At 43.5% G+C, this 12,895-nt stretch overlaps 1 protein-coding gene across 1 annotated transcript in view; it reads right to left on the bottom strand.

Annotated features, from left to right (window-relative positions):
• Positions 1-9,800, bottom strand: part of PAPPA2 (pappalysin 2) — a 139,552-nt gene extending 129,752 nt beyond the window's left edge. The window contains exon 1 of the mRNA XM_075287086.1: positions 8,560-9,800. Within this exon, the coding sequence (XP_075143187.1) occupies positions 8,560-9,229 (670 nt within the window). The 5' untranslated portion in view covers positions 9,230-9,800. The remainder of the gene's footprint in view (positions 1-8,559) is intronic.
• Between the last annotated feature and the right edge of the window lie 3,095 nt (positions 9,801-12,895).

Raw genomic sequence — 12,895 nt, 5'->3', positions numbered from 1 at the left:
ATGTCCATGTATGTAAACTAATCCTAGATTTGATGGGGTCATCCAGTATAGAAAACCCATTTCCATACACCTTAAGAGGAAATTATGAGTTAATAGAGGGCGGTCCATAGAGATGAGCAGACCAGTCCATAACAAAGCAAAGTCGTTACGAATCAACCAAACATCTCAGGTGTGGCATGCCTCCACTTGGCCCTACACTTGGCCCTCCACTTTGCCTCCACTTCGCCCTCCACTTGGCCTCCACTTAGCCTCCACTCGGCCCTCCCCTTGACCTCCACTTGACCCTCCTCTTGGCCTCCACTTGACCCTCCACTTGGCCTCCACTTGACCCTCCACTTGGCCTCCACTTGACCCTCCACTTGGCCTCCATTTGACCCTCCACTTGACCTCCACTTGGCCCTCCACTTGACCCTCCACTTGGCCCTCCACTTGGCCTCCACTTGGCCCTCCACTTGGCCTTCCACTTGGCCTCCACTTGGCCCTCCACTTGACCCTCCACTTGGCCTCCACTTGGCCCTCCACTTGACCCTCCTCTTGGCCTCCACTTGGCCCTCCACTTGGCCTCCACTTGACCCTCCACTTGACCCTCCACTTGGCCTCCACTTGACCCTCCACTTGGCCTCCACTTGACCTCCACTTGGCCCTCCACTTGGCCTCCACTTGGCCTTCCACTTGGCCTCCACTTGACCCTCCACTTGGCCTCCACTTGACCCTCCACTTGGCCTCCACTTGGCCCTTCACTTGACCCCCCACTTGGCCTCCACTTGGCCCTCCACGTTGTGTCTGAAGAGAGCATAATATATGCAGCAGAATATAATAAAAGCACTTCTTGTTCATACCAAAAACGGAACAGGTTGGCACACATGGCGAATAGTTGTGAAATGAATCTCAAGAGGTTTAAGCATCACTAGTGGTCCAATGTTTAAGATCCATATCTCTTTGCCAAAGAGTATCCCTCACTCTGTAGGACTTGTCCTGTCCTCTATAACATAATCAAACCCACAAATTTATATGGACATTGTGCAATGCTTAGTTTCCCCCAGTGGTGGCGATATGAGAAAATTGCCAGGTTTCTCCACAGTTATTGATGGGGATCCTGGTAAGTATAGGGACATTGTGACCTTTTTATTATCAAGAGAACCTTCTAGCAATTGCCCAAGCAGACAAACACTTTACTGTTCCTATCCCCTTGTTTAGATGATTCTGTATTTATCCACAAATAAAAGTTTACAATATTTCCTTCTTACTGTGCATGTTGTTAAAAATGTTGGAAGTTTCTGATACTTACTTAGATAGAATAGCGCCACCTGGTTTGCAAGGTGTACCGGGAGGTGCATGTCCATCTAATGAGCTGAGTATTGGTAGATACATATGCTCAATCACTCTTCGAGCAGCCAGGTATCTGCATAGTTATCCTCTGTTCACTACCAAGCAGTCCATACAAAGGACAGGACAAGAGGTGAACTAGACCGGGTGACCAGCTATGGCACCACCACAAGTATTAGGGATTTAATGCACAATGTAACACTGTCATGTGCAACTTACCAAAATGTGTGCAGGACCTGTTACTATTGTCCACATTTTGGCAGGTTCTCAAGTCAATGGGGCTTATTAATGAAGATTGGCACATAGAACGCGTCTTTAATGGATCTGTTTTTCTTCGGGGTGGCTTTATTTATTTAAGGGCTCTGCATTTGTTTAGCGATTTAGGTATCTGATGTTTATCGGTATTTATTGGTATTTATTAGTATTTATTAGTATTTAGGGCATCTGAGATCTATTTTCATTAAAGGGGTTAGAGAGTGAAAGTTATTTGGAGATCTATTCATCTCTTTTGTATTTATTCAGGGCTCTGTACTCAATCTTCCTTACCTACCTAGGATATCATCTTGTCCCGGCCCTTCTCTGCAGGTTCATGGCATTATTGCTGAGAAGGCTCCTTTTTCGGAGAACAGCACACTTTGAAACAAAAAAGTGCTGAAAAGGATATCTTATGTTAGAAACACTGCAAATTACTGTAAAACAGTCTGTGAAGACCTGCGGTATAAAACGTATTCATGGGATGACCTATTAAAGCGCATGGCTAAGATTTCCCAATATGATTTTGTATATTTAAAGCCTATGGGTCCAACTGGACTTGATTTTGCAACCATCAAGAACATGTGAAACATTAAATTTCAAGTAAATTGAGCTAATCTGTGAAAATGCACAATGCTGAGGTGTCCCTGATAGACATATTATTTATGTCACAGACTTGCAGTATTTGCCTTATACTATGTGAAATTATTAAAAATCTGTTTTACTACTATGAGAAACCCTGGGCATCCTGCTCCCCTTACCCACATGTAAAGGAAGCCAGTGAGTCCTGCTCCAGTTACCCACACATAGAGGAATCCTTTGTGCCATTCTTCACTTACCTACACATAGAGGGAGCCAGTGAGTCCTATTCCACTTACCCACACATGGAGTAAGTCTATGAGCTCTACCCCCCCCCCCCACACACAAACATAAAGGACGTCTGTGAACCCTGACCCCCTTACCCACACATAGAGGAAGCCTGAGAGTCCTGACCCCCTTACCAACACATAGATAACGACTATGAGTTCTGCCCCTTTACCCACATATAGAGGAAGCCTATGAGTTCTGCCCCCCTTACCCACATAAAGAGGAAGCCTATGAGTTGCCCCCCTTACCCACATATAGAGGAAGCCTGTGAGTCCTGCTCCCCTTACCCACATATAGAGGAAGCCTATGAGTTGCCCCCCTTACCCACATATAGAGGAAGCCTATGAGTTCTGCCCCCCTTACCCACATAAAGAGGAAGCCTATGAGTTGCCCCCCTTACCCACATATAGAGAAAGCCTATGAGTTCTGCCCCCCTTACCCACATAAAGAGGAAGCCTATGAGTTGCCCCCCTTACCCACATATAGAGGAAGCCTGTGAGTCCTGCTCCCCTTACCCACATATAGAGGAAGCCTATGAGTTCTGCCCCCCTTACCCACATATAGAGGAAGCCTATGAGTTCTGCCCCCTTACCAACACATACATAACGACTATGAGTCCTGCCCCTCTTACCCACATATAGAGGAAGCCTATGAGTTCTGCCCCCCTTACCCACATATAGAGGAAGCCTATGAGTTCTGCCCCCCTTACCCACATATAGAGGAAGCCTATGAGTTCTGCCCCCCTTACCCACATATAGAGGAAGCCTATGAGTTCTGCCCCCCTTACCCACATATAGAGGAAGCCTATGAGTTCTGCCCCCCTTACCCACATATAGAGGAAGCCTATGAGTTCTGCCCCCCTTACCCACATATAGAGGAAGCCTGTGAGTCCTGCTCCCCTTACCCACATATAGAGGAAGCCTATGAGTCCTGCCCCCCTTACCCACATATAGAGGAAGCCTATGAGTTCTGCCCCCCTTACCCACATATAGAGGAAGCCAATGAGTTCTGCCCCCCTTACCCACATATAGAGGAAGCCTATGAGTTCTGCCCCCTTACCAACACATACATAACGACTATGAGTCCTGCCCCTCTTACCCACATATAGAGGAAGCCTATGAGTTCTGCCCCCCTTACCCACATATAGAGGAAGCCTATGAGTTCTGTCCCCCTTACCCACATATAGAGGAAGCCTATGAGTTCTGCCCCCTTACCCACATATAGAGGAAGCCTATGAGTTCTGCCCCCCTTACCCACATATAGAGGAAGCCTATGAGTTCTGCCCCCCTTACCCACATATAGAGGAAGCCTATGAGTTCTGCCCCCTTACCCACATATAGAGGAAGCCTATGAGTTGCCCCACTTACCCACATATAGAGGAAGCCTATGAGTTCTGCCCCCCTTACCCACATATAGAGGAAGCCTATGAGTTCTGCCCCCTTACCAACACATACATAACGACTATGAGTCCTGCCCCTCTTACCCACATATAGAGGAAGCCTATGAGTTCTGCCCCCCTTACCCACATAAAGAGGAAGCCTATGAGTTGCCCCCCTTACCCACATATAGAGGAAGCCTGTGAGTCCTGCTCCCCTTACCCACATATAGAGGAAGCCTATGAGTTGCCCCCCTTACCCACATATAGAGGAAGCCTATGAGTTCTGCCCCCCTTACCCACATAAAGAGGAAGCCTATGAGTTGCCCCCCTTACCCACATATAGAGGAAGCCTATGAGTTCTGCCCCCCTTACCCACATAAAGAGGAAGCCTATGAGTTGCCCCCCTTACCCACATATAGAGGAAGCCTGTGAGTCCTGCTCCCCTTACCCACATATAGAGGAAGCCTGTGAGTCCTGCTCCCCTTACCCACATATAAAGGAAGCCTATGAGTTCTGCCCCCCTTACCCACATATAGAGGAAGCCTATGAGTTCTGCCCCCCTTACCCACATATAGAGGAAGCCTATGAGTTCTGCCCCCCTTACCCACATATAGAGGAAGCCTATGAGTTCTTCCCCCCTTACCCACATATAGAGGAAGCCTATGAGTTCTGCCCCCCTTACCCACATATAGAGGAAGCCTATGAGTTCTGCCCCCCTTACCCACATATAGAGGAAGCCTGTGAGTCCTGCCCCCCTTACCCACATATAGAGGAAGCCTATGAGTTCTGCCCCCCTTACCCACATATAGAGGAAGCCTATGAGTTCTGCCCCCTTACCAACACATACATAACGACTATGAGTCCTGCCCCTCTTACCCACATATAGAGGAAGCCTATGAGTTCTGCCCCCCTTACCCACATATAGAGGAAGCCTATGAGTTCTGCCCCCCTTACCCACATATAGAGGAAGCCTATGAGTTCTGCCCCCTTACCCACATATAGAGGAAGCCTATGAGTTCTGCCCCCCTTACCCACATATAGAGGAAGCCTATGAGTTCTGCCCCCCTTACCCACATATAGAGGAAGCCTATGAGTTCTGCCCCCTTACCCACATATAGAGGAAGCCTATGAGTTGCCCCACTTACCCACATATAGAGGAAGCCTATGAGTTCTGCCCCACTTACCCACATATAGAGGAAGCCTGTGAGTCCTGCTCCCCCGCTCAAAAAAAGTAGAAAGGAAAAGGGTAGTACATCAGCGCCGGACACCTTCATAACCGCAGGACCTCTCCCTTGAAAACATTGTAAAATCTAGTTGGAAGACCTCATATCGTACAAACAGCCGATAGATTATCCAACACTTATCTGACGTCAGTGATGTACTCTCCATAGAGGCTGACCACATGACTTTTATGGGACCCACAGTGAAGGGGGCCTGACTGTAAACTAATTCAGATGGTTCCGGACACTCAAAGGCTTTTTCTGTAGCCACCTTAGGAGAACTCACCATATAGAGATTGTATTGCTCTAATTGAGCTCTATAGTATCTGTATACATTTATACGCAGTGAGCTCCCCCTAGTGCTGGCAGATAGAGTTTTATTACTTACTGTGTAAAAGAAATAATGTGAATCACAGGAGGTCATTTCTTACAAATTCATTTTTATAAATATATTCCTATTTATATCTATTAACATTTATAAATAACTATATTGAAGATAATGTCATGTCCGTATGGAGTGATTATAGTGATAGAGGAAAAACTGTAACCACTACTCTGTAAATGGACATTTGGTAGTTGTCACAGGTCAAAAAAATGCTTGTCACTTGAAAAGTGAAGAGGAATAACTTCATAAAAAGCCACCAAAACGGATCCCTTTAGATCAAGCAACAATTAGTGACAATTGTAAAATTTGAAAAAACAATGTGACACACTAGTAGCGTGCCTGGCCCGAAAAAGATGGAATATACTCTGATACGGATTCTTTGACCATGAGAACAGAACTTGTGATGTTATCCACTCCATTGTGTATGTGGTTTGTGGTTTGCGTCAGGCAGTATTCAACAGTGCCATTCGATGTGCACTTTATATTACAACCATGAAATGAGGGAGGCAATGGCTTGCCCTGGTGAAGTTGGGGGTAGGAAATGGTCTAGTGTAGAGGAACTAGAGGAGACAGAGGGGTCCCATCTGGTATTAAGACTGTGCTTGCCCTGCAGTCAGAGTGTCTGCCAATGCCACCACCACTTGAGCTAGGTCTTTTGTTGGGGCTGCAGGATCCCTCAAAGATCTCACAATTCTTGGGGCAACATGGTGGCTCAGTGGTTAACACTGTAGCCTTGCAGCGCTGGAGTCCTGGGTTTGAATCCTGCGAAGGATAAAACATCTGCAAGGAGTTTGTAGGATTTCCCCATGTTTGCATGGATTTCCTCCCATATTCCAAAGACATACTGATAGGGAAAAAAATCTACATTGTGAGCTCTATGTGGAGCTCACAATCTACATTAAAAAAAAAAAAAAAGATCTCACAATTCTTAACAGATTTCCCCTACTGGTATAACTATCAGTAACATAGCCCCTTACACTACTACCTCCACCAACACTCAATAAATAACAGGGTTTCCTTTCTAATTATTGCAGACTGTTTGACTGTGTATTAGGTGAACCAGAACAAAAACTCTTACATAACAGACAGTAAAGGCAGAATCAGCACTTTGGTGTTAGAACAGCAGTTTATATGTATTTAACAAAAAAATTAAACTCTTGCCCCACAAAATCCTTAACAAAAAATGTTTCAATAGCAGTAGTGACTGTCGGTTAAAATTATGCTTAAACACTTTGCATACAGATGAAACTGCTCTATTGCACAACAGACAACAGTTAAATTATAGGTCATTTTTATCAGACTGACATAAATGTAGGCACTGCCATTGTAAAGAACTTTGTATGAAGTCCGTCCTTACTCTGTTAAACAGCTTTAGGCCACGGGATGTAAATGTCGCGATTTGCTCGCAGCAGAGAATCCCATGCCCACTTTGCGGAAAAGATCGCAGAGCAGACACGCTGCGATTTGCAGCATGTCAATTATATCTATGGAAACACCGGCGGCTTTCCCATATATATAATGTTAAGAGAAAGTCCGCAGAGGAAAACTCTATGAACTTTCTCTTAAAAGCGCTGCAGAAAGAACCGCAATGCGTTCACGCCGCGGTTCTTTCCGCAGCGCTTCAGCGCTGCGATTACGGCCCGTGGAGCCTTAGCCTTAACACGGAGAATAACTTATTTATCAATCTGGAGAGTGTTTACAGGTCATATGACTCAAATGGCCCATGTCTATAGAAGTCTACTGAGAGTGGGAGAGTGGGATGGAAGAATGAGCAGATAATGCAGCACATAAGAAAACCTGGACTTTGACTGATGCTGGAACTGAATAGAAACTGTCTATCACAACCAAAGCACTTTACTCACACTGTAACAGTCCGTCCCTTTAAGAAGTTGTTAAATCTATTATGTTGTTAAATCTTCTGCACATGTAGACTAGGATCATTCACCCACTGGAAGGTGCATGAGCAATAAGGTTCCTAGCTTTCTAGTTCCTGTAAAGATGTGTTTTTCTTCTATTACTCTGATGGCCCATGGTTTGACCTCTGGCTGTTTACCTATCAATTTTTGTGCTAAGAGGAGGTGCTGAATGGTGACCAAAACAAAAATTGGTGCAGTAGATGGCACAGTCACGCTCCAAGTGCGCCAAACAGCTAATGTGCATCTACCTTAAATTTCATTTTCTGAGCAGCAATTTTGTATTTCACACAAAAAATATGTTCACTAATACCCCAAGTCCCCATCCCACCCACTCAAGAACCTATATTTCATGTGATGGTACATTTCCGTTAGGGCTAAGGCCCCACGTTGCAGAAATGTAGCTTTTTTGTTGCAGATTTTGCTTCGGTTTTTTGAGCCAAAGTCAGGAATGGATTGAGCAGAAGAAAGAAGCATAAGAACTTCCAATATATTTCCTACTCTTATTGTAGCCCTTCTTGGCTTTGGCTCAAACATCTGCAGCAAAATTTGCAACAAAAAAAAGCTGTGTTTCTGCAACGTGCAGTCTCAGGCTAAATGGAACTCTGGCTGTTTATAGTTACTCCCCCCCCCCTTCCCAATAGCTATTACAGGCATATAGAATAGAAACAGAACTACACTTGGTCAAATCTGGTATTGCAGTTTAGCTCAAAATTAGTTAGTAATAATATCAGTTACTGATTTCTCACTAAGGCCTCGTTCACATCTGCGTCGGTAATCCGTTCGGGGGAGTCCGTGTGCTTTCCACGAGATCTCCGCAGGAAACATGCGGACAGGAAAGTACTTCACAATCTACTTTTCTGTCCGCGTGACTTGTGCGGAGATTTCGCGGCAAGCACACGGACCCCATTATAGTCTATGGGGTCCGTGTACTTTCACTGCACACCGCTTGCAAATGCGTTCGTTAGTCCGTTGGGGGGTCCCCATGCGGACTCGCTGTACAGATTATCAAACGCAGATGTGAATGAGGTGTAAACTACTATGGAGGAAATATTCCCACATGTTACCACATTCATCATGTATTTCCTAGTAGCCATCTCTATATGTAAGTTGATATAGGAAGTCATGCTTATATATCTGACTTTAATCAAATATTTCTGGATGATCAACATATGCAATATGTAAAGACAAAATACAGATGAAAGGGTTAAGTCTTACTTGCTATGACCGCTGGACCATTTTGGCCTCCTTCTGGCTTCACCCATAGTTCTACAGTGAAAGTTTCTCGAGGTATTTGCTGCTCGGCTTCCGGATTTAACACCAATCGGCTGTGTGCTCCAGAGAAGTAAATGGAGCCTTCAACAGAACTGTTCCTTTGTACTGAAAAGGGTACAAAGTAATTTGATAATATCCTTTGCATATTACTTAACTCTGCATCTCTGGGGTGTCTTTTGTTTCTTTTCAGTGGAGCAAAATGTTCCTGCTCTGTTTTAGTGCTTCTCCTGAGGGACTGTCTATGTTTGTGGATCACGTTCCAGTCATTGGGAGCCTCTAATGTGTCTTCGATTGTATCTGTGCCCTTAGCTTGGTTTTGCATTTTTAAACTACAGTCCTCTGCTCCATCCTTGGATAGGCACTCGACACTCTTGTCTACTGTCCTGAACCAAGTCACTTGTTTTGGGTAGATTTCACGAGGGTGGAGCTGGAAATTCACCAAGGTTCTTCTTTCTTGACCAAGTCTACAAGAGTCTTTCATTGATAGTAACTTCAATCGTTCTGCTCTCAAAACCAGTTCTTGCTTGTATTGAAGAATGGAGTCTTCTCTATGGGGTCTTCCCCAGCAAGTCATGACAAAAAAGGTCAAGAAAGGTATCTGCAAGCATCGCATCTTGGTCCTCACCACCCAAACACCGCTAGTACAATGGAGTAACACACAATGACCACAGGAACTTCAATAAGTAAATCTAAACATATATCTTTATACACTGTCTGGATGTTTCAATATCTTGTGGTGCTTTTCTTTGTCTGTATCAATAAAAGTATGACTGTTCTCCATGTTGCAGGATCTGCTCTTGGTTACCCTGTTCTACTGGACATTCATGCCTTGGTTTCATTCTAAATTTGTTGGTGACTGTCAATGGTCATCCTTCATTTCATGCTACTTGCTCCCTTTTCTGTTCATTTTCCAGCTCCAGTAGCTTTTTCGCGTAGTGCAGAAGCTATGGGATGAAAATTTTTGCCTGATGTAGATGTGATGTTACAACCCCCGGTGGATTCCTAACATGTGTTCCTGGGCCAGATGTTGAGCGGACACATGTGTAGCATATGTTTAACACATGCTGTCCACATCCATATTTTTCCACCTTTCAAACTTCACATGAAGATCTCTAGCAAAATTTGCCTTCCGCTACTTCGCATCCATGTATTTCAAAAATTGTTGTGTTCCTCTCTTCAGTGTGTGTGGCAAAAAAGAGAAGCGAACGCTATTGGCCTAAGGGGAACGTGAAGCAAGCAACATCTGGAGCAATGTAAGCAGCTAGGACACAATTCACAGTAGCAATAAAGGTGAGGAATATTATAATGTTGCAATAAATACTAGTGGGAAATAGTCGATAAAATCTTTACCTAAAATTGTTATATAACATAAAGTGGACAATGTAACCACTAGCAGGTATGTTGCATGGTACACATAGCCAATAGCATTAAAGTATCAATGCAAAAGATCGATGTAAGAAAGATGGCGGCTAACATAGAGTACAGATAGATTTTGCATAGGGATCTTGCATATGAATGTTTGACAGATGTGTGGTCTTATTGTGTAGTACTAAACGAAAGACACCAGTAGTGTTGACCATAGGGTGGCTGCTTGGCAGAAAGTTGTGTTGTCTCACACTTTTCTCCAATCTCAATATCTTCATGAGCCTATGATTCTCCAAATTCCTATAGGAAAGGAAGAGAGAACACCAAGTAAAAAACTTGAAGTAATGCATAAAATATTGAAAAGAATTATCACACCCACCCATCTGTAGCTTCAACATATTTGTCAATCCGATAATGATTTTGGCTTTGATCTAGAGACCTAGAGAATATTTTACCCAAGCTATGGATGTGCTTGTCCTTAATATTCCTTAATTTTATTAAGGACTTTAATTTGTCACTGTACATACTCAATACGTTACCGAGACTTTCTAGCTATACACATAACAGGATGGTATTCAAATCTTCAACCACTGGAAGAACACAGAAAGACAAATATTGCATAAACATCTCTACAACAGAATTTCTCAAAATCATGTTTTTTCAGGCCTGGTCATCTTGTGCTACACATGTCTGGATTAGAGATAGGCAAACCACTAAAGAATCATTCCGGATTGGATGGCTCAGGTCCAGGATGTGTTTCAGATTGAGCAAGTTCAGTATGACCGACACCATTAATTAGCTAAATACAAGGCTCCTAGGAACCCATCTAGAAACATAGTGTAGAACACTGTCACGGCTCCTAGGAACCTATCTATAAAATATAGCATAGAATACTCTTGGGGCTTCATGGAACCTATTTATACAACATAGTGTAAAACACTGTCAGGTTTCCTGGTGCCTATCTATAAAAAATAGTGTAGAACACTGTCAGGGCTCCTAGGAACCTATCTATAAAACATAGTGTACAACAGTGTCAGGACTCCTAGGAACCTATCTATAAAACATAGTGTAGAGCACTGTCAGGGCTCCTAGGAAACTATCTATAAAAAATAGTGTAGAACACTGTCAGGGCTCCTAGGAACCTATCTATAAAACATAGTGTAAAACACTGTCAGGACTCCTAGGAACCTATCTATAAAACATAGTGTACAACAGTGTCAGGACTCCTAGGAACCTATCTATAAAACATAGTGTAAAACACTGTCAGGACTCCTAGGAACCTATCTATAAAACATAGTGTACAACAGTGTCAGGACTCCTAGGAACCTATCTATAAAACATAGTGTAGAGCACTGTCAGGGCTCCTAGGAAACTATCTATAAAACATAGTGTAGAACACTGTCAGGGCTCCTAGGAACCTATCTATAAAACATAGTGTACAACAGTGTCAGGACTCCTAGGAACCTATCTATAAAACATAGTGTAGAACACTGTCAGGGCTCCTAGGAACCTATCTATAAAACATAGTGTAGAACACTGTCAGGGCTCCTAGGAACCTATCTATAAAACATAGTGTATAACACTGTCAGGGCTCCTAGGAACCTATCTATAAAACATAGTATATAACACTGTCAGGGCTCCTAGGAACCTATCTATAAAACATAGTGTAGAACACTGTCAGGGCTCCTAGGAAACTATCTATAAAACATAGTGTAGAAGACTATCAGTGCTTGTAGGAACCTATCTATAAAACAGCATAGAACACTGTCAGTGCTTGTAGGAACCTATCAATAAAACATAGTGTAGAACACTATAAGGACTCCTAGGAACCTATCTATAAGACATAGTGTAGAACACGGTCAGGGCTCCTAGGAATCTATCTATAAAACATAGTGTAGAACACTGTCAGGGCTCCTAGGAACCTATCTATAAAACATAGTGTAGAACACTGTCAGAGCTCCTAGGAACCCATCTATAAAACATAGTGTAGAAAACTGTCAGGGCTCCTAGGAACCTATCTATAAAACATAGTGTAGAACACGGTCAGGGCTCCTAGGAACCTATCTATAAACCATAGTGTAGAACACTGTCAGGGCTCCTAGGAACCCATCTATAAAACATAGTGTAGAACACTGTCAGGGCTCCTAGGAACCTATCTATAAAACATAGTGTAGAACACGGTCAGGGCTCCTAGGAACCTATCTATAAAACATAGTGTAGGACACTGTCAGGGCTCCTAGGAACCTATCTATAAAACATAGTGTAGAACACTGTCGGGGCTCCTAGGAACCTATCTATAAAACATAGTGTATGACACTGTCAGGGCGCCTAGGAACCTTTCTATCCAATCTAGTATAGATTATTGTAGGCAAGTACTATCCTGATGACAAAATGCCAGTAAGAAGCCCTACCTTTGCTTTGTCACAAGCCAGGTTTTATCTGAATATCCCAAATGTATTGTTTTTTAATTAAATCAAACAATTGTGGATATTTAAAATTAAAATGGCCACCACGACATACATTGGTGTAAGTGATTATACTGTTAATATATTATTATAAAAGCTGAAGGTCCAGGGGAGATGTAAAAAACAAAAAGCATTTATACTCACCTTCCCTCACCTGTTTTGGGCCTCCTCGTAGTGTCGGGCGTTCTCTCTTTGTCTCTTCGTCTGACTATATGTACTTGGGGTCACCATTGAAGCCTCTGATTGAATCTCAGCAGGGACGTGGACACGCCAAAGATTATGACATCATGATGCACAGTGTGCCCATGATATTAGTGGTGCCCACTGATGTCAGTGGTGCTCAATGGTGCCCACTGGTGGTTCAATCACAGGTCTCAATGGTAACTGTAGGCGCATGATGTCACCAGAAAACTATGAAGAGGTCCAAAACAAGTAATGGAAGGTGAGTA

The sequence above is a fragment of the Leptodactylus fuscus genome, chromosome 9 (assembly GCF_031893055.1).
Source record: "Leptodactylus fuscus isolate aLepFus1 chromosome 9, aLepFus1.hap2, whole genome shotgun sequence".
Classification (NCBI taxonomy): domain Eukaryota; kingdom Metazoa; phylum Chordata; class Amphibia; order Anura; family Leptodactylidae; genus Leptodactylus; species Leptodactylus fuscus.
Note: the sequence above shows the minus strand (reverse complement) of the source record. Positions and strands in the feature narration are given on the sequence as shown.